Source organism: Gopherus evgoodei, chromosome 2 (assembly GCF_007399415.2).
Source record: "Gopherus evgoodei ecotype Sinaloan lineage chromosome 2, rGopEvg1_v1.p, whole genome shotgun sequence".
Classification (NCBI taxonomy): Eukaryota; Metazoa; Chordata; order Testudines; family Testudinidae; genus Gopherus; species Gopherus evgoodei.
This window is the reverse complement of record NC_044323.1, coordinates 171,494,283-171,518,030: the sequence shown is the minus strand read 5'-3', so window position 1 is coordinate 171,518,030 and position 23,748 is coordinate 171,494,283. Positions and strand designations below refer to the sequence as shown.

The 23,748-nt window shown below is 41.7% G+C and overlaps 1 protein-coding gene across 4 annotated transcripts in view; it reads left to right on the top strand.

Annotated features, from left to right (window-relative positions):
- The first annotated feature begins 3,697 nt into the window (after positions 1 to 3,697).
- The window catches only part of BCL2 (BCL2 apoptosis regulator), a 133,543-nt gene continuing 113,492 nt past the window's right edge, over positions 3,698 to 23,748 (top strand). Inside the window, exons 1-3 of one of the 4 annotated variants that reach the window (XM_030552269.1) lie at positions 3,912 to 4,002; positions 4,253 to 4,285; positions 4,653 to 5,402. In XM_030552269.1, the coding sequence (XP_030408129.1) occupies positions 4,836 to 5,402 (567 nt within the window). In that variant the 5' untranslated portion in view covers positions 3,912 to 4,002; positions 4,253 to 4,285; positions 4,653 to 4,835. Of the gene's footprint in view, positions 4,286 to 4,652; positions 5,403 to 23,748 lie in introns of all 4 variants that reach the window. The other 3 variants (XM_030552267.1, XM_030552268.1, XM_030552270.1) reach the window with 3 other exon arrangements.

Sequence of the window (23,748 nt, the reverse complement as noted above, 5' to 3'; positions counted from 1 at the left end):
TAAAGAAAATAAAATTTCTATATTTTCCCCGTTAGTTTACTTTGTATATTTGACCACACTTTGTGCATAGTCAGCGTCACTGACCCTCTTATATAGTCAGTTCCACAGAGAATAAAGGAAAAGGTTATTGTAGAAGCCCAACATTTAGCAGAGGTGTTCAGGGGCATGGCTAGTACCTGAAACCAGACTTTAATTTGATAGCGCGCCACTTTAAAATCACCCCCAAGAGCCACAGTGACTTCAAAATGTCTGAAGTGAGCAGCGGCCACTAGGTGGCAACAAGTGGTAAGAAAACTTTTTTTCACAAGTGAATTTAAAGTGGATTAGTAGAACAAAGTGAGTGAACATTTTTCTCAAAGCGATCACTCTATATTTGACCCATCAGTCCTCATCCTCAAAGGAAAACTGCACAACACTTTCAAAAGATGAGCGTGGGAGCTTATATTCATAACTTTGCTGGACATTAAAAATAATTAAAAATTAACAGACACTGGATTTATGGATTATTACAACAGTCTATAACCCATTAACAACCTCCCCCTCCAGCTGCCTTCCCCTCTCCCTTTCATTCCCAAGGCTGGAACAGTACTAATCAGCCATTTCACCTTGAATAGTCCCCTGAAATATGTGTTAACTACCTATGCTAAACAATCTGTTCCATCTTGTATTTAGCTGTGACACTCTGAGTGTGTTTCCCAGTCCTGCAGATGAGTTCTGTGCAAGCTCAAAAGCTTGTCTCTCTCATCAACAAGTTGATCCAGTAAAAGATATTATCTCATCCACCTTGTCTCTCTAAAAGATTATCTAGTTTCTTTCACTATAGCAACTGACAGAACTGAATCCAGCTGCATGATGCTGTTTTGTAACTTACTACAGAAACTCCTTGGTGCATTATAACATATTATCCATGCACAATCTATTGCAAAAATAAGCTAAATCAATGCACATTACTAACATACAGGTGTGCACAATGAAAGAAATGATCTACTATGACACTGGCAGTTCCTATACTTATGGGAGTGAAATATTTCTCTTCTTACTCGTGTGTTAGTCTCAGTGGAATTGTGAGTATGTAAGACAAGCATGCTTTGAATGGAAAGCAAAACAATGGAATTTACAGGTGAGTTTTAAAGAATCAGTGCATTGCTTCAGAATCTGATAGAAGGGAAAAAATGATTAAAATTCTCCCCTAATTTTAAAATAATTAGGTGTCCTATGGCTTTGTTTCCCCCCTGGAATTTAGTTAAACATTTTTGAGCAGCCTTGCATTTCAGTCCCTCATGGTGACTAAAGCATTAATGTACTTTCTACTCCCTATCCATGGAAAGAATACTCTCAAATTCGCATCTTACGTTTCAAATATTTTTCCCCTCTAGATTCACAGTGGGTAATGTTCCAGTTAACACCCTGCATTTAATTCTTCAGGATTTCAAAAGATTTTGTATTCAGGTACGTGAAAATCCTTTAAAGTGACATTTTATAAATACTAGCAATCTGTTTCTGTTCTTTGATGCTAATGACCTGATATTGAGAGATGCTGAGTACCTTCAACCCTGATTTAACTTGGGCTTTGTCTACACTTGGAATTTATCTTAATTTCAACCATCGGTGTCCAGCCATCAGTGTAGTTGCACTGGTGCAGACAAAGACAAATTGTAGTGTTGATTTTTCACTGGTGCTTCTTACCCCATTTTCCAGCAGGATTCCTGTAGCCTTTAGTTTATGTTGGATCAGACTCTAGATTAATTTACTCTCAAAAATTTGTATTTCCCTTGCCCCCCAATCTATGAATCTAGGTTGTGTACAAACTAAAGCCCCAATCCTGCAAAGGTTTATGCATGTATTAAGCTTTATATATGTGAGTAGACCCACAGACCTCAGTGGAGCTATTCATATGCACAAAATTAAGCATGTGTGTAAATCTCTGCAGGGTCAGGGAGTAGGACCTTTAGCTAACAACATTTTACTATAGGGCATGATGCTAACTGTGATGGTAAGTGCACTAAACGGGATTATTAGAGTAGTAAACACAACATCCAGGACTAAGGATTTGCACATCAGGGCCTAAAATTAGATGTGATAGCCCCCAAAATATTTCCAAAGGAGCAATAAAGGAAAACCATAAAGGCCAGTAAAAAGGGAGGTCAAAAAGGTCGTAAGTACCATACAATACAATGACCATTTCAATAATATGAAAGGTTTTCTTTATTGACAAAGAATATTTTGCAATAAAATGTTTCCCATGTTGCTATCTTTCCCAGTTTGTTAGTGGCATCTTGATTCTTTACCACCCACTCTGCTTAATCCTGATGAGTGGGCACCATGAGCAAAAATGATCACAGGATTTTCTACACCACTCAGCAGGGCTTTTCCCTCTGAATGAGGGTTTCAGAAATGCATTTCCCCTTCAATCCTAGTGGAAGTGGAAAGCGCAAGAATTAGTGAGGAAAGAAATGTCCAGTGCTTAATTTGTGCCAGGGCTGAGCCCAGGCACCTCTAGAGGTGGCAGTTCATAGCCCTGTGCCCACAGTGTCAGTTATGAAATTAAAAAAATTGCTTGAGCTCCAGCACCTCTCGCTTTCATTACAAATGAAGCACTAGAAGCATTACAAATGAAGCACCTGAACTAATCACATGGCTGGGGGGGAGGGAGTCAATAACAAACTGGGCTCTTTTTAGCTCCATCGGCACCACAAGTTTGGAACTGGTTTATTATTATTTTTGTACATATTTTATGTAAACCGATCTCCAAGCAAGTCGGTCGCCTTTGTCTTCACCTGCGGGGCTCAGCGCGGCGGCCCGGGCTAAGCAGGCAGCAGCCCCTACCACAGCCTCCCGTGTCCCGCCTGACTCCATCTGCTGCAGCGGCCGCTGCCTCCCATCCCGTCCCCCGCCTGCAGGCGCGGGGAAAGCCACAGCTGCCGGCGCGCAAGGAGCCGGCCTGCCTCCTCCGTCCGTCCCCGCCTCGGCCGGCTTCAGGGGAGGAGAAGCTGGGGAGGCGCGAGCGGGCCGGCCTTGGCGCTCACAGCGGGGGAGCCGCCCGGCTGCAGGGGCACTGGTGTGAGGGGGAGGCCGGGGGGAGCAGGCGCTGGGAGCGCACCGCACCACGGAACCCAGCGAAGCGTTGGCCGGCCGCGAAGTTACCCCAGGCATGAATCTGCCCCAGGGCCAGGGAGCCCCGCAGCAAGGAGCCACCCGGTGCGTTTCTCCCCCCTCCCCCTTCCTAGCCAAGCCGCGTCCTCTCCAGCGTCTGCCTGGCAGCAGGGCGAGCTGAGCATGCCCAAGCCCAGCAGGCAGCCCCCGGCCACGCACGGGGCATGTGGCCCGCCCCGGCAGGGCTACATCGTTGGCTACGGTGGCGAGCGCGCGGCGGGTTCTCCTTCCTCTCCCCGCTTTCTGAATGAACAGCGAGGTGGAGCTCTAGGGAACCCGCCCCTCTTGTGCGGGCCTCTCCCGGCCTCTCTCCTCCCCGCCACTGGCTCTGCTCCTCCTCCTCCCTCTTGCACCCGCGCTGTGACTCTGCTTCCCCGGCCGCCACAGCTACGCGGAACGGACTGGCGCTTCAGCAGCACCGCTGCAGAAAGACGAGGGGGCTGCTCTGCCGGGCGGGGGGCTTGCACGGCTGTCTGCGCTGGGGGTGCTGGGGCGGGAGGGTAGAGGGGGAGCAGCTTCCTAGCAGCGGTCCTAATTTGTAAGAATAATATTCCACACACGCTCCCATCCTCTTTCCTCCTCTGCACTCGGGGCTGGGGTGGCGGGTGGGCTTGCTTTTAATACAAACAAAGCTGCTGTGGAAATGCATTTGTTCCCTGGAGTTTAGGCAAAAGTCAAAAATTTTGATGCTCCCTTTTCGTGTGTGTGGGCGTGTATCGGGGCGGGGGGAGCGTTGGGCTCTGTCTAGAGATCAGTGTCTGAATGAAACTACATGTATTTAACTGCATGTGTCTGTACGTTGCACTGGAGGGAAAAGCACAGTACTTCTGCAAGAGCTTGGAGTCAAAGGTGTGTTTCATCTGCTCTTCATAATTTTTCTTTTTGGGTTGTTCTCCTTCCTGGGCTCAGAGGTGGGATATTCTGATCTTTGACAAGTCTTTGGAGGTGTCTGTTTAACAGAAGTCGGGGAAATAAATTTTAAAATCCATAGTGGTTTTTTTTTTGGTCCCTTTCCTGTCCTCTTGGTGATTTGATCTTTTGAAGCATCAAAGCAACCAGAATTTAAGGTGTCTGAAGACTTGTGATTTTTTTTTAAAAGGGAACTTGACAGAGGAACATATTTATAGTCCAAGTAAGTACTTTACACAGAAAATTTACATTGTTTAATTAAAAAACAAAAAAGAATTTTGAGATTTTTAGTTTAAAGTGCATTGGATTAACATTCATCTAAGGCTGTTGAGCAAATCATTTTGAATTGCAGTTTTTACAGTATATGTTCTTCAGCTTCTTCATTCACTTGTTAGTTCAGCACCTAAGGGAAATATGCACTTGGTTTTGAATAAGTATTGAGATTTAAAAAAAAATAAATATATATATATATATAAGCATCAAGAAGAAAATGTTTCTAAAATAAATATATAATAAATAAATGTGCTTCTGGAAATAAAATACTTACAGCATTTTAAATCTATTTATACTGTGCATCTCAAACCGAGAAGACGAAAGTACCTCTGAGACCTGAGAGCTCCTCATACCATCATGAATGAAACCGCATCCAATACAATAACTGGATTATAATTTTTGGTGGTATTATTATTATTATTGGCTGCTTTACTTTTTGGGGTTCATCCTGCTCCTCTTCTTCCTCTCTCCCTCCTCCTTGCTGCTCCCTGTTGGAAATTATGGCTCATCCTGGGAGAAGAGGCTATGATAACCGGGAGATAGTGCTGAAGTACATCCATTACAAACTGTCACAGAGGGGATATGATTGGGCTGCCAATGAAAACAGAGGACCAGTTTCACCAAATCTCTCTCCCCCTACTGCTACTGGGACCTCATCTGACCATGCTGGGCTGATGTCTCTGCCTCCTGAGCCCCCTGGCTCGGCTGCTGCTAGTAACGTGCCCCTTGGTGATGGGCTGCGCCCAGCACCGCAGGCTGTTCTCTTGGCTCTGTGCCAAGCTGGAGATGAATTTTCCCGTCGCTACCACAGAGATTTTGCCCAGATGTCTGGCCAGCTGCACTTGACCCCATTCACGGCCAGGGGGCGCTTTGTGGCGGTGGTGGAGGAGCTGTTCCGAGATGGGGTTAACTGGGGAAGGATCGTGGCCTTCTTTGAATTTGGTGGTGTGATGTGTGTGGAGAGCGTTAATCGGGAGATGTCGCCTCTTGTGGACAGCATTGCTGTGTGGATGACTGAATACCTGAACAGACACCTACACAACTGGATCCAGGACAACGGAGGCTGGGTATGTGTCCAGTATTTCTTTCTCTTTAAATTACAGTAAAATCTGCATCAGCGGGGTCACATGCTATAGTGATGCAAGCAGTATAGACACCTATATAGAACAGAATATGAAAATCATAGTATACTTTATCTCAATGAAAGTAAGGCAGTAGTTTGGTTTGTGTTACTGTAGTGTTTATCAGCATGTCTGTTGGTATGGGCCTTCTGAAATGTCATGTCATGCAGGAGTTAAAGTTTGGGTGTGGGAGTGAGCACAGTTACCCAAGCTTTTAGCAGAGGACAGTGAAGCGTTATGTGTACACGCACACACCTTTCTTGTTGGTGGGTGCAGTGAGAGTTCTCCCTCCTGTTTTAATGTATTTTAACCATTGAAATCATACATACATGTCTTTTTATGGTAGAATGGGGTCACAGAGCAGTGTGGGAAAGGAAAGTAATGACGTTATATCCAGGAATGATGCTATAGACATGCATGACATGTGCTGCCTAATGCTTGAATGAGGTTGCAGGTAGTAGGGGAAAGGAAAGCATGTGTGTTTTGTGTATACGCTCACGTTAGGAACAACATTCTGGTCAGGAATGCTGTAAGCAGGCGAACCCTATATTACAGATAATCAAATGGAGCAGTGCTCAAAACTGAATATCATCTCATGTTTATAACAGCAAAGATTTAGAATGAGATTTTACTGTATACACTAAAAGTAATAATTTTAAAATTATTTTTATAGTGCTTGTATTGAATCATTTTCAGGATAGAAGGAATAAAGTCCTTCTAAGAGACCTGGGGAGGCACTTTCTGTGACAATTTTCTGGAGAGTACATGATATTTGTTGTAGCCTGGTGTATTCCAAAGGCAAGAAATATTTTATGAGCCCCAGGGATAAAAAAATTCTCTCGCTGAGATGGTTTTAGATGGGGATAAATTCAACTATAGGCAAGGAAAATCTACCATTTTCATCCTTACAATCAAACGTCATCTCTTTCTGTCTCAAATAATAGTTTTATCAATTGAAAGTTGTTTTCTCCTTTTCTGTATTATATTTTGTTCCCAAGCACCTGATCTCAATTCATTCCTGCAATGTGCATAAACCCAATCTTATATGGTATGCCTGTAATATATTTCTGAATTGGAGGAGTGTAATTGAGCAAAAGACACACTGCAACAGAAAACTTAACATATGAGTCAAGGGGCTGCCATAAATCATTTTAAGGGAGAAAGTATAATAGTTCTGGGGAGCTTTAGGTCCTAGTTCTTTTTGCTATGAGGTATATTTATAGAGAGAAATCTGTTATATAACCATTTTTAATGCATTTTGTTTATTAAACTCATTTTTAAAAACATGTATTAACTGTTACTGTACTTAATTTTCAGCATCCATCATTTTCATTACTTAATGTTATATTCTGAAGCATGCTACCTGCAGTGATTGTCTCAGTTTAAATATTGATAGCTTCCCTTCTCTTCCATGCACACACCCGATTCTCAGCTCAAAGGTCTTTACATCCAAGGGACTAGGAACACGCGTGGTGGTAACATAGGAATTTGGGGCATTCTACCACATTCGTGTTCTACTTCTGAAGTTAAGCTCTCTCAGGGCAAGTGATTTAGACAATGACGTTAACTGAAACGTGAAGAAAAGCAGCTTGCTTTGGATGTTATAAATATGTTATAAAAAGTTGCAATAGGAACCTGAAAGATAGCCTTTGAAGATGATGACATTTCTCTAAACAAGTCTTCAGCATTCCTTGGGACAGCTATTTATGTTGTGCATAGAAGAGCAGAACGTTTATAATTTTTTAGATCTTAAAAATTAGGCCAGACATTAAGAGAATGACTTCCATTGACTTCAATGGGCTTTGGATCAAGCCCTAATGCTATAGTGTGTGTATATTAACTTCTATTTAAAAAAATATAAATAATGAATACAAATGAAAACTTGAATGAAAAATCTTGGCCAGGTGATGCAAACATACTAATGTGATTTCTCGACATGTGGAAATACAATAACCTAATACTCTAATGGTAGCCTTTAAAAGGGAAGATGCTTCTGAATGATACTTACTGTGATGTTTATCAAAGTTTCATGTAGTGACTGCTGATTCTTTTTTCTGATGAATGTGACATCATTTATTGTGTGTATATATTAGTAATGTACATATGTAAAAAGATATGCAAATTATCACCACACCATAGACTTTTATTTGTATCTCTGTAAAATAGTTTGCACCAGTTGGGTCCTATGTTTATTAACAACATAGGTAGAAATTTCCAGGCTCAAATGCAGCTGTTGGGATCCTCATTTCAGATGGAGGAAATCCAAGATGGCACTTCTCATAGAATTTGTTTTTCAAAATGTGTAAAAGGAAAAACATGCTTCATGGCATAATTTATAGTGTGATGACACTTGCCAGGTGCTGGAAGCACTCTATTCAACCTGGCAGTTATTCACAACGTACCCAGCCTATGTCCTTATTACAGTATAATGAATGCCTCTTTATAAATAATTACTCACATGCAGACATATGAACACGTCATGTGGTCTAAGCATAACTGTATATCACATTTCTATACCACATGGGTACATGGTACAGCTATATGAAATGCATATTTTTACAGGCTTCTGCTTTACAGTGTCGTGGTCCAGTATGTAGTAGTATGATCATTTGTAGTAGATGTGGTACTACAATGTATCGTTTATGAAGACTGTCACAAACTGTAAGGGTCAAATGATCAGTCACAAACCTGTCTTATGCAGCAAACAAGTTGCTCAGCTTGTATTTACTCCATTTTGTAAGTGTACCTCTGGTAGCCAGGTCTGAAAGCTTTTGGCTGCAAATGTCTTTAAAAAAACAAAAACAGCTATTAAACACCAGCAAGTATCTCCAAAAGGAATTATATGTATTATTTCATGAGGAAAACAAAGAAAGAGAAATCCAAACAAACATAGTCAGGAGTCAGGAATGGATATAACTTGTGGATTACAAATTGTAATGATTGTTAGATGTCTTAATGCTTAGGTTGTTTAATGGCTTTGATACTCAAGATTTAAAAAAAGCAAGTCAACCAAACTGCCTAATTTAGGCTGTAGTTTTAGCTTGCTATTCTAGTGGCACATAAATATGACTAAAAGATTTGAAAACAAGTCAGGATGCTACAGTATTATACTGTGACTTGATAAAACATATTAATAATATTACAAAAGAAATAAGAGAACCCGGTCATCTCTAGAATTTCATGGTATTAAATATAATATATATTTTTCTGATTGTCCAGTTTATGGCTTTATTTTTTCATCTCTGCTATTCTTGCTGTAGAATACTGATAAGTACAGCTTGTTACTTATGAGTCTGATTTAGGGAATCTTAAATAAGATGTACCTTTGGGAAATAACCATATTTGTTTTGGAATAATGTATTCCTAATAGGCTAGTATGGAGCCCAAGGACTAAATTACAGATCAGTGGTGCTCAACCTTTTTTATAGCCCGGCAGTTGACTCTCTTCTTGGGTTTGAGGGTTTTTTTTTGAGGAAAGAAGGAATTAAAAACAAAGAACAGAAGGTCATAGAATGAGAGCGGCACTCTCACAAACATATATTATAGAGTGGTGGGAGGGAGAGAGAGATTAATCCTTATTTGCGCTAATAGTTAGTTCAGGTAGGTGGGGAAAATGGTACTTTGATGATTTACTTTACCTTCCAGTACAGCATTTTTTAAAAATTTATTAAGGCCAGATTTTGATATTCTTACTTTGTTGAGTTGTCCTTTAGAAGTCTCGTTGGTTTCAGTGAGAAAATTTGCAACATAAGGTCTTATGCGGTAAGGGCATCAAAATCTGTCCCTTTGCTGTTTTGATGAGTGCATTAATTGTTGCTCAATTTTATGATATCTTTTTTTTGAAATGTTAATATATGATGAGTTCTTCTGAGCCTTACTTTGACTCTATTTAATGACTAAGTCACTATTTGATTGTTAAAAGGACACTGTCAATTTGAAAATCTGGTCCACCAAAAAAAAAAAAAGAATTAATAGTAGTTTCAGGTACAAAACCTTCTGAGTCCTTTGCCAGGTTTTGTGGTTTTATAATCAATTTTCTTATTTATCACAATATTTTTCTCAATGCTCTTGCTGAAGAAGAAACTAATCCCGTTAAGGCCTGTGTAACAGAAGAAACTAATTCTGTAAGAGAAACAGTGAAATGGACTATATACAAGCTGTTGTCAAATGCAAAAAGTAAACAAAGTGGAAAGAAAAGAATTTTCTCTAATCTCTTTCATGTATAGTAATTGTTATAAGTATAGCTATAATGTTAGGTAACATTTTCTGAAAGAAATGGTTGATTTTTAACTTGATCATGTATTCTTAAAGGTTGAGTACTACTGTTCTAGGAAATGGCTATATTGCCAATTGTAGTTAATTGCCTTCATATGGCAAAGTAATGTGATGTTCAAACAGCTGGTTGGGTTTATTCTTAGTTACAATATTGAGAACTATTTTTTCTGTGTTTGCATTAATACATGTGTCCTCCGAGATGCTGTGTTTTCAGTGGCAAACTAAAAATATCTAGTTTAAGACTGGTGGTTTTTTAGTATGTGGATTGATACTACAATTTGCTAATCCACAAATGGATGGTAAATCCAATCAAATTGCTTTGCCAACATACTGCAGTGTAAATGCACTGATTCAGCAGAAGAGTCATAGGACCTATTCAGTGATGTGTGAAATTGTGTCGAGCAGGAACATTTTCCCAGCAGCCAAACATCAGGACCCAGATTTTCCAGTGTGGCATAGCTTGTTTGCACTGCATCAGTGGTGGAATCTGACCCTAAAGGGGATTTTAAACTCCTCACGGAGAACTACCTCAACATAAAGTGGATCATTTTGGTGGTGCAAGGCTGGGATAACTGGGAAAAGGGGATACAATCAGAGAAAAGGGGGAACCATGCCAAGAATCCTCTTTAACCCTCTGTGTTGATTTTGGTCTCTTGTGGTTGCTTGATACTGGTATAAATTATAGCAAGTCTTGGGATCCTATGATGCAACAGAGAGAATGGCCAGGATGAGGAAAGTGCAAAGATGTGATAGTAAGTCTGCTGCTGCGAAAAGTAATATTTGTTTGCTAATATCACTTTTCATAGCAGAGTTACTCGCTAGCTGGGGGGCTGTGAAAAGTGATATTAACTACCATACAAATATAAATTTTCACAGCAGACTTACTCAGCCCTAGCAAGCTAGGGGACAAATTGAGCCCTGGATGGGGAGGTGGGTAGGGAGACAAGGAGGGAGGTGAGCCCAGGGTCCAGGGCTGGAGCTTACCACTGCACTATCAGAGCCCGGGGCCAGAGGAGGCTGCAGGAGATCAAGGACAATGGTGACGGGGAACCCAGAGCTAGCACCTGCCCACTGCATGGTTGGGATCCAGGGCCGGAGCCCAAAGTTCCATGACTGGAGCTTGGCTGAAGCCCGAGCCTCACCATCCCCAGGAAGGTGCGGAACTCACTTACTGCCTGGTCCTCTGGCCTTTGTGGATCCTGAGGGAGAGAGGGCCCAATCTCTTCTGGTGGCCCTGGGGAAGAGGCACTGCTTTTTGCGCTCCCCCATGCCCCCCAATCACTGCCCAGGAGGCTGTGGTCACAAGAAACGCCCCATAGTGACCAGGGCCAGCTCCAGGCACCAGCCGAGGAAGCAGGTGCCTGGGGCGGAACATTCCAGCTATTCAGGGGGCGGCAGTTTAGCATTTTGGGTTGGGTTTTTTTTGGCTTTGGCTGTTCGTTGGCTGGCTTTTTTTCCCTTTTTTTTTTTTTTTCTTTTTTTTGCTTGAGGCAGCAAAAAAAGTAGAGCCGGCCCTGATAGTGACTGTATTTGAGACATGCTGGCTGTAGCAGGATGGTCACCCGCTCCTGCCCTGAAGGGCTTGAAATCAGCCCTGGGACAGGGCTGAGGCTGCATGAGGGCTGCTGCTGCTAGGGAGAGCAGCAAGCCTCAGCTGATTGGGGAAACAGCCACAGCTGGGGCCACGCCCCAATCAAAGCGTAGCTGGCCTTATAAAGGGCAGGGAAGCCAGGAGCTGAGAGAACTCTCCTTCTAGCTTTTGAGGGAGAAGGGCCTGGCTGCCTAGGAGTTGAGAAAGGTACCTAGAGTGGAGCAGGGCTGGGGAAAGGCCAGAGGAACTGGGGAGCTCCAGCCTGGAGAACCCCAAGACTGCAGGCCTTGATAAAGGCCAGGACTGGTACTGGGGTTGCAGAGGGGTAGCCTGGGGTAGGCAAAGGCAGCAGGTCCAAACCCTCCTTTGCCAGTGATGAATGGCGTGTTCTCTGCAGTCTGCTCCAGTGAACAGAGACTAGATGGTAACTGGCAGTAGCCAGTGAGACGAGGTGGGGATAGGGGGTTGGGGGTTCCCTTGAGTGGGGAGACCCAGATTGAGGGGATGCTGCAGTGGGCAGAACCCTGGGTAAAGGGGCACTGGGGTCCGGGAGGCGCGGCCGGAGCTGGAAAAGCTAATTCCCTGGACAACAAGCAGAAGCTGCCACAGCGGTGAGTCGTCGCACTGTCACACTGGCTTAGACTATAAAATCTTCTGGACTATCTTTCACCATAATAAAATGCCTAGTTTTGTAGGGCCCCAGTTGCTGCATCTCTAGATGTTACAGTAATGAACTGTTACTACTAGTACATTAATCTTTGGCCTGTGCTTTGTGCAGATAAGCCATAGCTGCCTAAACTTAGTCAACAGCTGTAGCAATAAAACCATAATCAAAAACAGGGTGAGCAATCTGATTAAATAACACATCGTCTTTAGCAAAGTGGATTTTTTATCTTATATTTTCATCCCTTTTAGGAATTCAGTAATGTAAAGCTGCGTATTGATAAAAGTATCCATTTTGTCAAGTGTTCGAGCAATTTTCTATTAGTGATAGCTTTGTATTTTGATTATGATTTTGTTCTGCTTTTAGTAAATTATATTTTCTCCTCTTTAGTTCTAATTGACTGCTCATCAGAGTCTCCAACTTTCTGTAGCGATTTATAGTCACGCTTTCTAGTAATCATTTCTTAAACAGACACAGTTCCAGTCTCTTAAATGTCAACAGTCACAAAGTAGCAGAAGCCCCAGAAAAGCCACAGCCATAACCTCCCCTTCCCCCACTTTAGTCTTTCCCATCTAAGTTCATACAGCTTGACAGCTGAATGACCACCCCCCTGGGAAACACTGTGTATGGGTGGCGCAGGTTTAGAGGTTTTTACCTCTCAGTACATCCACAGAACCATTCTTAAATATGTGAATCATTTTGTAGTAGTAGTTTAGCAACTCTAAAGAAAGAAACAGCAAAAGCACACTGCAGATAGAAAACAGAACTGTCTTAATATTAAATGTTTTGGAAGACTTTTTCAGATATGTAGTGTATTTTGAAATTCAAAGGTTTAGCTAGAGTATCTAATTGTATGGCATTCTCATGGAATGTATCTAATGTTCTCGGAAGTTGATGGGAACATTTCCATTGATTTTAGTGGTCATTGGACCAGGTCCATGGAGTGCTAAACTCATGGGTCCTATTTTCTGTTCACAATGGTATAAATTAAGAGTAACTGCATTTGTTACATTATGTTGGTCACACACCAGCTTTACACTAACCTGGCTTGTGGTTTTTTCATCATGCAACAACATACAAAGACAGCCAGAAAATTAGCATTTACTAATTCACTTGGCACTTATGGCCTGACTCAGTGCCCATTGAGGTAAATGGAAAGACTCCAGTTGACATCAGTGGGCCCTGGATCAGTCTCTTAATCTTTTCTCTATTGTTTTCCATCACTGGTTGAAATATAAACTTAATTATTTGTTTTCTCTGAAGGTAGTGGGTGCTGGTCTCCTATCACAATATTTATTACTATTTAACTGAGAAGGCAGTTGTTACTCAATGACAACAAAATACAATTATTTTTGAGGGCAGTACTGGGATGGTGTTTCTCATTCCATGCACAATAATAGGATAAATGAAGGAGTGTGGTGCTATAAATCTGTTCCACAGCACAATAACATCCAGACCTTCGTGACGCACACAGACACTGATGACCAGTTTGGAGAATTTTTATTCTGCTCTGGCATTTGGTTTCATAAATGATCAGATTTTTATTTGGCTTGTAAAAGAATATGAAGCTTGATAATTTTTCCAAGTGCACCCAGGAATCTAGCATTCCTTCTTCCTTTCCTCTTGGGAGGTGCGCAGTATGCTATGTCCAAGTTGTAGCTGGTTTTTACCAATGTTGTTATTTTGCAACTTGAATTATATGCAGAAGAATCTTGCTAATTCACACTAACGGGGAAGCTCCCTGTAATTGCCTGTATTTTACAAATTAGCAAGTATGATTTGAAGAAGAAGAAAAAATACATTGCATCATGCACCTGTTCATTTAGGGCCCAATCCTGCTCCAAATGAAGTCACAGAGAGTTTTCCATTAACTTCAGTGAGAGCATAAGGAGACCTTATTTAAGCAATTTTAAAATTTTAACTGTTTCCGATACAGTAAAATTTAACCATTTCCTTTAACCAAATACTTTTTATACAATGCATAATTAACCCCTCGTGCTTGGATTAGAAAACATGCCTTATAAAGAGATACCCGAGGAGTTCAATTTATTTACCTTAACCAAGAGACGGTTAAGGGGTGACTTGATCACAGTCATTAAGTATCTACATGGGGAACAGAAATTTGATAATAGAGAGCTTTTCAATCTAGCAGACAGAGGTATAACAAGCCCCAATAGCTGGAAGTTGAAGCTAGACATATTTACTAGAAATAAGGCACCCATTTTTAATAGTATAGGTAATTAATCATTGCAACAACTAATCAGGGAAATTTCCATCACTTGACATTTCTAAATCAAGATTTGATCTTTTTCTAAAAGATATGCTCTACTTCACTTATTGGACTTGAAGCAGGAATTAATTCCAGAAAGTCTTATGACTTGTGTTCATGCAGGAAGTCAGACTAGAAGATCACAATTGTCCCTTCTGGCCTTAAAATGTATGAATCTATTACACAAGATGTCCCTGTGTTTAAGAGCTTAGTTGGATTCAGTAAAGATTTACATGGATAATGAGAACATCCACACTTACATTAGACAGGATAAAAATTGCTTATAAGGGATATGAACCCATATGAATTGGGATAAATCACACAATAACTGATGAAGTTTGGGAAAAACTTCTATTGGTAGGCTAGTCCATTATTATTCATTATGTGGTTTCTTGTATATTCCTCTGAAGTAACTAGTACTAGTCACTGTCAGAGAGAAGATGCTGGACTAGATAGACCACTGGTATGGTGTGGGAATGACTATGATTACTTCATAGTTTACTCAAATGTAGAATAATGTATTTTGTAAAAGTAATGAAATCTCTGAGGCCTTGCTGTAGCAACTCTTCTATTAAAACTATGTTGAGAAGTGGGGATGAGTCTGCACTTCTTTTCAGGAGTGTTGTATTTGTGGGCTATTGAATTATATCTTGATGAGATTTTTACTGGCATTACAATAATTTTATTAAAATTGTAATTTTAAAGGCATTTTATTTTGTAAGAGCATCTACACTATTCAATTTGCTGTTGTACTCACATGTATTAATAAAATTAATAGGAATAATGATACATTAAAAGAATGCTATCATTCCATGTTAGAAGTAAAATGAGTGAAGAGTTGGTTACCATGTTTTGTTAATAAGAAAAGATAACTCATCACCACTATGTAAGAGTAGGTTTCACCCTATTAATATGTATGATTTTAAGTACAGAAATCATGTAATCCAGGTAAACGATCCCCTTTTCCCTCAAAGAGATATTAAAGCACTGTAGTCTAGTTATTACAGAAGGGGACTGGGAGCCAGAATTCCTTAGTTTATTTCTTAGTTCTACTATTGATTGGGTGTGTGATCTTGAGCAGTCATTTAATCTCTCTCTCTCTGTCTCAGTTTACCCAACCGTGAAATGGATACTTGATATGCCTACCTCGTAGCAATGTTGAGAAGCACAAGCTACCAGGCATTTTAGGTCTACTTTTTTTAATTAAAAAGAAAAGATTTTAGAAGACCTAATATTAACAGAATGGTTTTCGTGGCAGTTTTGGGTTTGGAGTTAAACAGTATTCTATAGTGCTTACATTCATCGTTGCCGCAGTTGGCCAGTAGGTGCAACCAGAAAGTAATTAGATAGATTAGAAAGTGACTATTGGCCAAATTTAACTCAGTGAACTGCAGAAAAATAAAAGGTTAACTGTTTCAATATAAATTATATTTAAATGCTTTCAGCCTTAATAATGTAATGCGTTTAGCAAAGCAGGTAGAGGAAATTTCCAGTGAATGGAAAAACAAGTTATTTTGGTCAATTTGGAGATTGGTTTGCTGTTTTGTAGATTTTTATTTGGAAAATCCATGGAAAATTTTCAGTGCTATAGTTTGCAGCTTTAGGCCTTTCTCTTGTGCATGAGTAGGCCTTTCCTGGTAAACATTTAACAAAGGAAATTCTCCTTCCTTTCAGTTCGCCTTATACACATGTATAAAACGAATTACATTATTTTAGCGGTACACACACAATACATCTGCATGCACGCACACACATGCTCCTTCACTAGGGCAAATCTGCTTCCTAAATAAGTAAATCTCAGGTACAATTAGACAAAATATGAAGACATATTCACTCAAATAAGATATGCCTAATTACCAAATCAGTGGAGCTATTCATGAGCTTAAAATTAGGCACATGCTTCAGTACCTTGCTGAATTGGGGCCTGTCTGTCCTCGGTATAGACAAAACTCCTATTTGACCCTGCAGGACTTCTGCCTGGGAGATGACATTAGGATTGGGTCCTATGGCTGTAGTCTAGTGAAATGCCTTTTTATAGCAATATACTGTGTATTGCAAAGCTTGTGTTGTGTTCAGTTAAATAACTTTTTTATCAAATTCGTACTAGAGGAAAGAGTATTTATTCTTAAGTTGTCGTTTTCCTTAGGAGAACCTGTGAAACAGATTCCAAGTAAGTAAAGGAGAAACAGAGCTCAGGAACAGGTTTGCTCAGTTGGAATATGAAGAAGGGGCACAGTAGGCAGTAACTAAAGGTGGGTGGGCAAGGAAGAAAAGATGAGTAGCTATTCCTGTGAGAAGAGAGGAAGAGCCAGTAGAGATACCCAGAGTTCAGAACCCCAGGAGGATACAGGATGACTTGCAGCCAGAAAGAACAGGCGGAAGGCCAGAAAACCTCACCATCACCAGGAAAAGGCAGGTTTATGTGATTGGGGGCTCCCTACTAAGAAGAACAGACAGTCCTGTCACCGGAGCTCATCTGGAGAACAGAAGAGTGTGCTGTCTGCTGGGAGCCAAGATACAGGATGTGGACCTGTAGAAGAGGCTGAAGAGGATCCTAATGGAAGCTGGAAATAATCCACTGATTGCCCTTTATGTGGGAACAAATGATACAGCTAGATTCTCGCTGGAACATATCAAGGGAGATTATGCCAAGCTCGGGAAGATGCTTAATGAAATGGAGGCTCAGGTATCTCCAGTGGGATTCCACCTGTCTCTAGAGGAGGAGAAGGAAGGCAAGACAAGATGGCTCAAGCAGTGGTGCTATAAGGAGGGCTTTGGGATGTTCGACCACTGGAAGGCATTCATGGACAGAGGATTGTTCTCATGGGATGGACTCCTCCTGAGTAGGGACGAAAATAGACTTCTGGGATGGAAGTTGGCATAACTCATTAAAGGAGCTATAAACTAGGAACTTGGAGCAGATGGTTGGGAGATGCTTGTATGATCCCCACACCTGAATTTAACATTGAGGGAAAGGAAAATCAAGTAAGAAAGGATACAGCAATGGAGAGAGGAAGAGTAGTGGGTAGGAGAATGGACGTTCCCAGGAAAGATAGTGCTGATACCAGTCAGGCGATACAGGCAGTAGAATGACCGACTGTACCCAATTGGGTGAAGCCAAGCAGCAACAATTAAGATGATTGTAGATCAATGCAAGGAGCCTGGACAACAAAATGGTGGAACTAGAACTATCGGTGCAGGAAGTGAAACCAGGGACTGGGATGAAATATGGTGGAATAGTAGTCATGACTACAGTACAGGTTTTGAAGAGTATGTGCTGTTCAACAAAGACAGAAATAAAGGCCAACGTGGTGGGGTAGCATTGTATATTAATGATAAGGTAGACTGTGTAAAGAAATTAGAAGTGTTGGAATGGATAAGACTGTGTGATTTTTTTGGGGCCAAAATCACGTTGGGGAAGAAAGCTACGAGAAGGTCCCCCGGCTAGTGCTCAGGGTGTGCTACAGACACCACGCCCCCACCCACCCACCCCCGATCAGATTTGACTGTGGCTAGAGACCTCTAATGCTTTTAATGAAATAAATACTACTGGGAAATGTGTGATTATCGAAGACTAACATCCTAGATATAGATTGGAGGACAAGTGTTACTACTAACATGTGATAGCCGACAGATTTCTTTACCAAATAGTAGCTGAACCAACAAGAGGAGATGCCATTTTAGATTTGGTATTGGTGAGTAGTGAGGACCTTTTATAAAGGAACTGGTTGTAGGGGACAACCTGGGTTTGAGTGATTATGAACTCATTCGGTTTAAACTACGTGGAAGGCTAAACAAAAATAGATCAGCAGCTATTGTCTTTGCCCTTTTGTAATCAAACTTGCATCCCAAGCGGGGAGGAAGATTGTAGGGAAAGGTTGCAGACTAAGCTGGATGAGCAAGCATCCCAAACGGGTGATTAAGAGAAAGCAGACAGCCTACAATGAATGGAAGATAAGAGAGATCGGCAAGGAAAGTTACCTCTTAGAGGTCAGACAGTGCAGAGATAACGTGAGAACTACCAAAAGCCAAGCAGAGTTAGACCATGCAGAGGGGATTAAAACCATTAGTAAAAGGTTCTATAGCCGTATAAATAAGATGGAAAGAAGAAATGGGACTGCTGAGCACTGAGGATTGGGTGGAAACTAGAGATAATCTAGGCCTGGCCCGGCACCTAAACAAATACTTTGCCTCAGTTTTTAATGAGGCTAATGAAGAGTTTGGGGTAGTAGCAGAGTGGCGAATGAGTATATGGAGGTAGAAATTACCCCATCCAAGGTAGAAGTCAAGATCAAACTGCTTAATGGGACTAAATTGAAGGGACTGGGTAGTCTCCATCCAAGAGTATTAAAGGAACCAGCACATGAAATTGCAAGCCCAATAGCAAGGACTTTTAATAAATCTGTAAACTCAGGGGTTGTATCCTGGGTGACTGGAGAATTGCTAATATAGTTCCTATTTTTCAGAAAGGGAACAATGTGATCAGGGAAACTACAGGTCTGTTAGTCTGACCTCAATTATATGTAAGGTCTTGGAACAAATTTTGAAAGAGACAGTAGTTAAGGACAGAGAAGTTAATGGTAATTGGGATAAAACACATCATGGTTTTACAAAAGATAGATTGTGCCAGACCAACCTGATCTCCTTCTTTGAGAAGATAACTGATTTTTTTAGACAAAGGAAATGCAGTAGATCTAATCTACCTGGATTTCAGTAAGGCATTTGTTACAGTTCCCACATGGGAAATTATTAGTTAAATCGAAGAAGATGGGGATTAATATGAGAATTGAAAGATGGATAAGGAACTGGTTAAAGGGGAGACTACAATGGGTCATACTAAAAGGTGAACTGTCAGTCTGGAGGGAGGTTACTAGTAGAGTTCCTCAGGGATCGGTCTTGGGACCAATCTTCTTTAACATTTTTATTACTGACACAGTGGGAGTGTGCTAACAAAGTTTGCAGATTACACAAAATTGGGAGATGATGCCTATACAGAAGAGGACTGGAAATCATACAAAACAATTTGGATGACCTTGTAAACTGGAGTAATAGAAATGAGATGAAATTTAATAGTGCAAAGTGCAAAGTCATGCATTTAGGGACCAACTACAAGAATTTTCGCTATAAGCTGGGGATGTATCAGTTGGAAGTGACAGAGAAGAAGAGAGACCTGCGTGTGTTGGTTCATCACAGGATGACTAAGCGCCAGTATGATGTGTCCATGAAAAAGGCTCATGCAGTCCTAGGATGCATCAGGTGAGGTATTTCCAGTAGAGATAAGGAGATGTTAGTACTGTTATACAAGGCACTGGTGAGACCTCATCTGGAATACTGTGTGCAGTTCTGATCTCCCATGTTTAAGTATCAGAGGGGTAGCCGTGTTAGTCTGGATCTGTAAAAGCAGAAGAGAATCCTGTGGCACCTTATAGACTAACAGACGTTTTGGAGCATGAGCTTTCGTGGGTGAATACCCACTTCGTCAGATGCATGTAGTGGAAATTTCCAGGGGCAGGTATTTATATGCAAGCAAGCTAGAGATAACGAGGTTAGTTCAATCAGGGAGGATGAGGCCCTGTTCTAGCAGTTGAAGTGTGAAAACCAAGGGAGGAGAAACTGATTTTGTAGTTGGCAAGCCATTCACAGTCTTTGTTTAATCCTGAGCTGATGGTGTCAAATTTGCAGATGAACTGAAGCTCAGCAGTTTCTCTTTGAAGTCTGGTCCTGAAGTTTTTTTGCTGCAGGACGGCCACCTTAAGGTCTGCTATAGTGTGGCCAGGGAGGTTGAAGTGTTCTCCTACAGGTTTTTTTATATTGCCATTCCTAATATCTGATTTGTGTCCATTTATCCTTTTCCGTAGAGACTGTCCAGTTTGTCCAATGTACATAGCAGAGGGGCACTGCTGGCACAGGATGGCGTATATCACATTGGTGGACGTGCAGGTGAATGAACCGGTGATGGTGTGGCTGATCTGGTTAGGTCCTGTGATGGTGTCGCTGGTGTAGATATGTGGGCAGAGTTGGCATCGAGGTTTGTTGCATGGATTGGTTCCTGAGCTAGAGTTACTATGGTGTGGTGTGCAGTTACTGGTGAGAATATGTTTCAGGTTGGCAGGTTGTCTGTGGGTGAGGACTGGCCTGCCACCCAAGGTCTGTGGAAAGTGTGGGATCATTGTCCAGGATGGGTCGTAGATCCCTGATGATGCGTTGGAGGGGTTTTAGCTGGGGACTGTATGTGATGGCCAATGGAGTTGTCATAAACAGATAGTAGGGGTTAATAGAACAGAAGTACTTCATATCTTTTTTGCCTGTAAAGCGTTAACAAGATCAGTGAGCCTGGCTGTCACCTGACCAGAGGACCAATCAGGGGACAGGATACTTTCAAATCTTGAGGGAGGGAAGTTTTTGTGTGTGCTGTTAGTTTTTGGTGGTTGTTCACTCTGGGGGCTCAGAGGGACCAGACGTGCAACCAGGTTTCTCTCCAATCTCTCTGATATAGGCTCTTATAAGTTCAGAATAGTAAGTACTAGGTGATAAGGCGAGTTAGGCTTATGTTTGTTTTCTTTATTTGCAAATGTGTATTTGGCTGGGAGGAGTTCAAATTTGTATTTTCCTGAAAGGATTTTAATTTGTACTTGTATACTTAGGCTGGGAGGGTATTCCCAGTGTCTATAGCTGAAAGACCCTGTAACATATATTCCATCTTCAATTTACAAAGATAATTTTTACTGTTTTTCTTTCTTTTATTAAAAGCTTTTTCTTGTTTAAGAACCTGATTGTTTGTTTTTTTTATTCTGGTGAGACCCCAGGGGACTGGGTCTGGATCCACCAGGGAATTGGTGGGGAGAAAGGAGGGAAGGCAAGGGGGAGAAGTTAATTTTCTCTCTGTGTTAGGATTACTTTCTCTCTCAGGGAGAGTCTGGGAGGCCGAGAGAGAACGAGGGGGGAAGGTGAATTTTCCTCTCAGTTTTAAGATTCAAGGAGTTTGAATCACAGTAATCTTCCAGGGTAACCCAGGGAGGGGAAGCCTGGGAGAGGCAACAGTGAGGGAAAGGATTTACTTTCCTTGTGTTAAGATCCAGAGGGACTCGGTCTTGGGGGTCCCTGGGCGAGGTTTTGGGGGGACCAGTGTCTACCAAGCACTGGAATTCCTGGTTGGTGGCAGCACTACAAGTACTAAGCTGGTAATTGAGCTTAGAGGAATTCATGCTGGTACCCCATCTTTTGGACGCTAAGGTTCAGAGTAGGGGTTTATACCATGACAGGGAGTCCTGTTGGTTTCTTTCTTGGGTTTGTCTTGCAGTAGGAGGCTTCTGGGTACACGTTAAGGATCCTTAAGGAAACAGATCAACAGAGCCAGACGTGTACCCAGAAGCCTCCTACTGCAAGACAAACCCAAGAAAAACCAAGAGGACTCCACTGGCCATCACATACAGTTCCCAGCTAAAACCCCTCCAATGCATCATCAGGGATCTACAACCCATCCTGGACAATGATCCCACACTTTCACAGACCTTGGGTGGCAGGCCAGTCCTCGCCTACAGACAACCTGCCAACCTGAAACACATTCTCACTAGTAACTGCACACCACACCATAGTAACTCTAGCTCAGGAACCATCCATGCAACAAACCTCGATGCCAACTCTGCCCGCATATCTACACCAGCGACACCATCACAGGACCTAACCAGATCAGCCACACCATCACTGGTTCATTCACCTGCACGTCCACCAATGTGATATATGTCATCCTATGCCAGCAGTGCCCCTCTGCTATGTACATCGGACAAACTGGACAGTCTCTACGGAAAAGGATAAATGGACACAAATCAGATATTAGGAATGGCAATATAAAAAAACCTGTAGGAGAACACTTCAACCTCTCTGGCCACACTATAGCAGACCTTAAGGTGGCCATCCTGCAGCAAAAAAACTTCAGGACCAGACTTCAAAGAGAAACTGAGCTTCAGTTCATCTGCAAATTTGACACCATCAGCTCAGGATTAAACAAAGACTGTGAATGGCTTGCCAACTACAAAACCAGTTTCTTCGCCCTTGGTTTTCACACCTTAACTGCCTCATCCTCCCTGATTGAACTAACCTCGTTATCTCTAGCTTGCTTGCATATAAATACCTGCCCCTGGAAATTTCCACTACATGCATCTGATGAAGTGGGTATTCACCCACGAAAGCTCATGCTCCAAAACGTCTGTTAGTCTATAAGGTGCCACAGGATTCTTTGCTGCTTTTACTCATGTTTAAGACAGATGATGAATTCAAACTGGAACGGGTGCAGAGAAGGGCCACTAGGATGATCTGATGAATGGAAAACCTACTATATTCACAGGAGACTTAAAAGGAGTGTGGCTTGTTTAGAAAGCAGTTGGGAAGTATGATTGCCCTCTATAAATACATCAGAGGGATAATACCAGTGAGGGAGAGGCCAATGTGGACACAAGAACAAAGGATATAAACTGGCCATCAACAAGTTTTAAGGTTGAAATTAGGCAAAGGTTTCTAACCTTCAGAAGAGTAAAGTTATGGAACAGTCTTCCAAGGGGAATAGTGGGGGCAAAAAACCTAACTGGCTTCAAGACTGAGCTTGATAAGTTTATGGAGGGGAAGGTATGATGAAACTGCTGACAATGGCATGTAGCTGATCTGCAGCTGCTAGCAGCAGATATCTCCAGTGATCAGTGATGGGGTGCTAAATGGGGAGTGCTGTGAGTTACTACAGAGAATTCTTTCCCAGGATCTGGCTGATGGGTCCTGCCTACATGCTCAGGGTCTAACTGATCGCTATATTTAGGGTCGGGAAGGAATTTCCCCCCAGGTCAGATTGGGAGAAACCCTTGGGGTTTTTCACCTTCCTCTGCAACATGGGACATGGATCACCTGCAGGTTTAAACTAGTGTAAATAGTGGATTATCTGTAATTTGAAGTCTCTTTAAACCATGATTTGTATACTTCAGTAACTCAGCCAGTGGTTAGGGGTCTATTACAGGAGTAGGTGGGTGAGGTTCTGTGGCCTGCTATGTTCAGGAGGTCAGACTAGATGACCATGATGGTCCCTTCTGTCCTTGAAGTCTATGAGAATACTTAGAGACTGCAATACAGAATGTAGGAGAGTGCGTTATTTCTTATTTTAAAACAACCTAAAGGATTATTTCCTTAAACATCTACAAGTCATTTTAGTCTTGATTTATTTATTTTTTGTTAAATAAAATAAAATAGAAAAAAATCTCAGTACAGAATTAAATTAAATGAATGACATTTAAAAACAAAATTAAAAACACCCCAAGGCGCTCTACTGCAGAATTCTGAATAAAAATAAACTGTGGACGGTGTCCTCAAGAATCTGCAAATGTAAGTTAGGTCAGACACAGTCAAGAACTATCCACCAAGATCATCTGGGAACTGCTCACCTCAGACATTCAGTTTAGGGCCTATTGCAGTGGTGGGCAAGCTGCAGGCCGCAGGCGGCCCATCAGGATAA